General features: G+C 37.7%; 1 protein-coding gene across 1 annotated transcript; it reads right to left on the bottom strand.

Annotated features, from left to right (window-relative positions):
* Positions 1-1,857: 1,857 nt before the first annotated feature.
* On the bottom strand, positions 1,858-3,737 carry LOC120350563. The gene is made up of 2 exons (XM_039424499.1): positions 3,605-3,737; positions 1,858-3,571 (listed from the first exon to the last, which is right to left on the bottom strand). Exon 2 carries the CDS (start codon positions 3,517-3,519, stop codon positions 2,494-2,496), a length of 1,026 nt encoding a protein of 341 aa, XP_039280433.1. The 5' UTR covers positions 3,520-3,571; positions 3,605-3,737; the 3' UTR covers positions 1,858-2,493.
* Positions 3,738-3,956: the final 219 nt, after the last annotated feature.

The following is a 3,956-nucleotide window of genomic DNA, read 5'->3' as shown; positions in this document are numbered from 1 at the left end:
TTCTGTGGTCTAGTGATGAGGCACATTTTCACCTCTCAGGCACAGTAAATAAACAAAATTTTCGTTACTGGGCAGCTGAAAACCCACGAACTCTTCACCAAAAACCTCTTCATTCTCCAAAAGTGACTGTGTGGTGTGCTGTGTCCTCCATAGGCATAATTGGCCCCTACTTTTTTGAATCGGAAGGTGCAACCGTTACTGTGAACGCTGTGCGCTATTGTCAGATGTTGGAGAACTTTTTCTTTCCCAGAATTGAGGAGTATGGTGAGGAAAATAATTTGGAAGCCTTTTGGTTTCAACAGGATGGTGCCACGGCTCATACCGTCCGTCGCTCTCGCCAACTTCTGCAACAACGGTTTCCTGGCCGCTTGATCTCATTACGAGGGGATGTTTCATGGCCCCCTCGCTCCCCCGATCTAAGCCCATGCGATTATTTTCTTTGGGGTTACCTCAATCTGAGGTTTACAAAGTTTGACCAAGGACCTTGGAAGCCCTTAAGGAAGCAATTGTTGATGTTATCACTGGAATAACGCCAGATATGCTGCATAGAGTTTTTGAAAACTTCATGGAATGCCTGAATATGTGCATCGCTCGTCAAGGTTGTCACCTGGATGATATCAATTTTAAAACTTGATGAAAAATAAATTGCATTGTATTTATATTTCAGGAATAAAAAGCTTTTGTAATAATCTTGTATGGTTTTTATACAGTTAACCGATCATATCAGGGAGTCCACTCTGCCCCACCCTGTATATGCTCCCAGAGATCCTTTAGGTTCTGTTTGCTACCACGGAATGATCCGGCAAAGAGAAGAATACGAATTGCTGCACGTATTTCAGTCTCATCTGTTGGTCTACAAAATCTTTTATTCACATAATTGGGCTGCACTCTCATTATATAGATATGTGTACAGTGAGAGATCAGTTTGATCAAATCATCATCAAGTAGCAAATTAAAACAATCAATTGGTGTTTTGGCATCCCTAGAAATGCGTTTTGGGCCAGCTGACTCAGTAAAAATATTGTGTCTTCTGTTTCGAACATTTCTATGTGATGGAAATTTACGCCATTTAGTTATTTTATCCCCTGAGTGGGGATCCTTGAGACACAAATGTTTAATGGTCCATATCTTCCCTCACTTTTAATTAACATTTCTGAATTTAATATGATACCTTGCTTTCAATGTATATTTCAATATTTCGGACAAAGAATGTAAATTCTACTACATAGAAACAAATAAAAAATTAACTAGTATTTTTATTGAACTGTACCAACGTGCTCCATTGGTGGGGTACCTTGAGACAAGTAGTGGGGCTGGTTGAGACAAGTATGAGGAAAGTAAGAAACCCTGATATTATTTGACTTTTCATTTATCGAATTGAAAAAAACTGTTGGAATATAAGTAGGTAAGTCAAGTGAATAAAACATAAAAGGTCTACTAGCTTCTTGAAATAAAAAAATATATAAAATTGAATTAAAACAGACAATTAAAATTTATGAATTGAATGGAGGCAAAAGCAAGAAGCTAGATTCCTAAATTGGTTCAACGAATGTCAAACATAGTCAATGTTGATCCAAATGACAACAGAGATTGTTGGCGTTTGGTTTTGCCTTGCTGCTCACAAGGCATGGGCAAAACCTTTACCATATCAGTTATTTGTATGTTTGTTTGTAATGTCTTCAACAATTGAATAGTAAAATTTGTCAGTTAGTTTCAGCGATTTTCTCAAAAATGTGATTTGAAATTCTTCATTTTCACATTGCTTAAGAATTCTACAGACATAATGAACCACTTTCATTTCCAAGTGGAATTTCACTGGGACATAATCTCCAATTTTTGGATTGGTCAAAGTATCCTCTTTTGTTCCTTTTTTCTATTTCTGCAACTGATTCTTCTGGTGTTATGAATGTGAGTTTTCTCTTCTTCAGGGTTGGTTTGGTAGTATTTTTTCCTTCTCTTCTTGTAAGCCTGTCTTCTCTCTTCTTGAGGATTTCTTTTTCTATTTTGATGGATTCTTCCAATCTATTTTTCTCTGGTGTGCTTGTAATGATTCTGCTTCTCCCATTTTGTCTTGGCTTCCTATTCAAAATTTCTGTTTTGGCTTTGGGATAACCCCTGAAGTCTTGAGGGCTGATATATGTTGGTGTTGGCTGTGGTTGAACTGGTGTCTGTGGCTCAGTTGTTGTTGGCTGTGGTTGTAGGCCTACTGGTGTCTCTGTATCAGATGTTGTTGGCTGAGTTTGAACTGTTGTCTGTGGCTCAACTATTGTTGAAAGAGCTTCATTGAGGGGTCTGTCAGTTACCGTACTTGCAAGGAACATATCATCAGTATATACTCCCACATCCTGGGGAAAATTCCAGTTTTTCGAAAAGCGTTGATGATACTTTGTGGAAGCATTGCTCGGCCATGTGCAATTCCAACACAAGATGCTACATTGTAGATGTCAAATACTTTCCTGGGTTAGCTGAAATCCATGTATCTATAGCAGAGTTTTAGAATGTTTGGAATGGTTGCATCAAACCAACATCTAGGGGCTGCATCATATGTGTGCAATGTGGATGTAATGTTAAAATGTGGAGTCCATTGGATTTGGCTAAGGTAATAGCTTCAATTGATAGGTGACTTTCATGATTGTCACAAATAAGGAGCATTTGACGAGATTTTGAGCAGCCTGAAAACTTGATGAAATGTTCAATCACATACACAAAGTTGGAAGAAGTCATCCAACCTGTCTGATTAGCCAATCCCAGTGTTCCTGATGGGGCTCCAGCAATCATGTGATTCTTGAAATGCACTCTAGGGAACACCATGACGGAGGGCATGGTATTACCAGCAGCATTTATGATGAGAGCTGTAGTCACTAATGTTCCTCTTTCACCACTCAGGGCCTTGGATACTTGTTTAATACCCTTTTGGGCAATTACACGAGAAGGTCGTTGATTAGTTTCAGTCTTAGTTTCATGTAGATTCCATATTCGACTAGGATCCTGAAGCTCTGGATAATTGGAAAGAATGGTCTCATAATTTTCAAAAAACATTCTGACATTATATTTATTGAATCCCATTGCTCTTGCATGGCTACATCCATCGGGAGCTCGAAGCAACAGATTAGGATGGTGCTTCATAAATTCATATAGCCAATCTTTTCCTGCCATTTTTTTTTGTTCCCGGCTTACTGGACATTGTATCTCATTTCTGTCTGCCATTTCCCATGCTAATTTTCGTGCTTCTTGAGTGGATAGACCATAGAACATTTTTGCACTCTCAACCAAAAACGTTGCTAAATCTTTTTCCTGCTGGTCTGTGAAAATTTTTCTTTCATCACATCTAGCTTTCATGTCAGTTTCTTGATTATTCTTGATTTTTCTAACATATCTTGCAAAGGTTTGGAACTTTAAACCCATCTGATTTGCAGCAGCTCTAAGTGATTGGCCTTCTAACACTAACTTAACACCTTCCTTCATTTGCTCAGCATCAAAAAGGCCTTTGGATTTTGGTAATTTCCTCTCCCTCACCATTTTGTTACCACTTCAGCACCTGAAAACAAAGAAACCTTCATAGAATAATTACAAAAAGTTATTTCAGAAGGTTTCTTACTATATCCTCATATATTTTTACTGTCTCAACCTGCCCCACATACGTTTGTCTCAATGTGCCCCATTAGCCAACAACAGACAAAGAAGCCTATTGCAACCAGTTGCATCACATTTCACATATATGAGTATACTCACATTTAAAGACAAATAAACAAGCTTTCAAGTGATATTAAAATTTATTTTATAAAAATTATAATGAATGAGAAAAATCAAATTACCTGGGTCTGCAAGAAAATACTTTTTGAGCATCAAAACACTTATCATAGAATTCCAAAAAAACGAGCAGCTCGATCACTTCTAGGTTATGTCTATATACTAAATTGATGAAGGCAAGCATTTCTTGTCCAGTATGACAAATA

This window comes from Nilaparvata lugens, chromosome 3 (assembly GCF_014356525.2).
Source record: "Nilaparvata lugens isolate BPH chromosome 3, ASM1435652v1, whole genome shotgun sequence".
Taxonomy (NCBI): Eukaryota; Metazoa; Arthropoda; class Insecta; order Hemiptera; family Delphacidae; genus Nilaparvata; species Nilaparvata lugens.
Note: the sequence above shows the minus strand (reverse complement) of the source record. Positions and strands in the feature narration are given on the sequence as shown.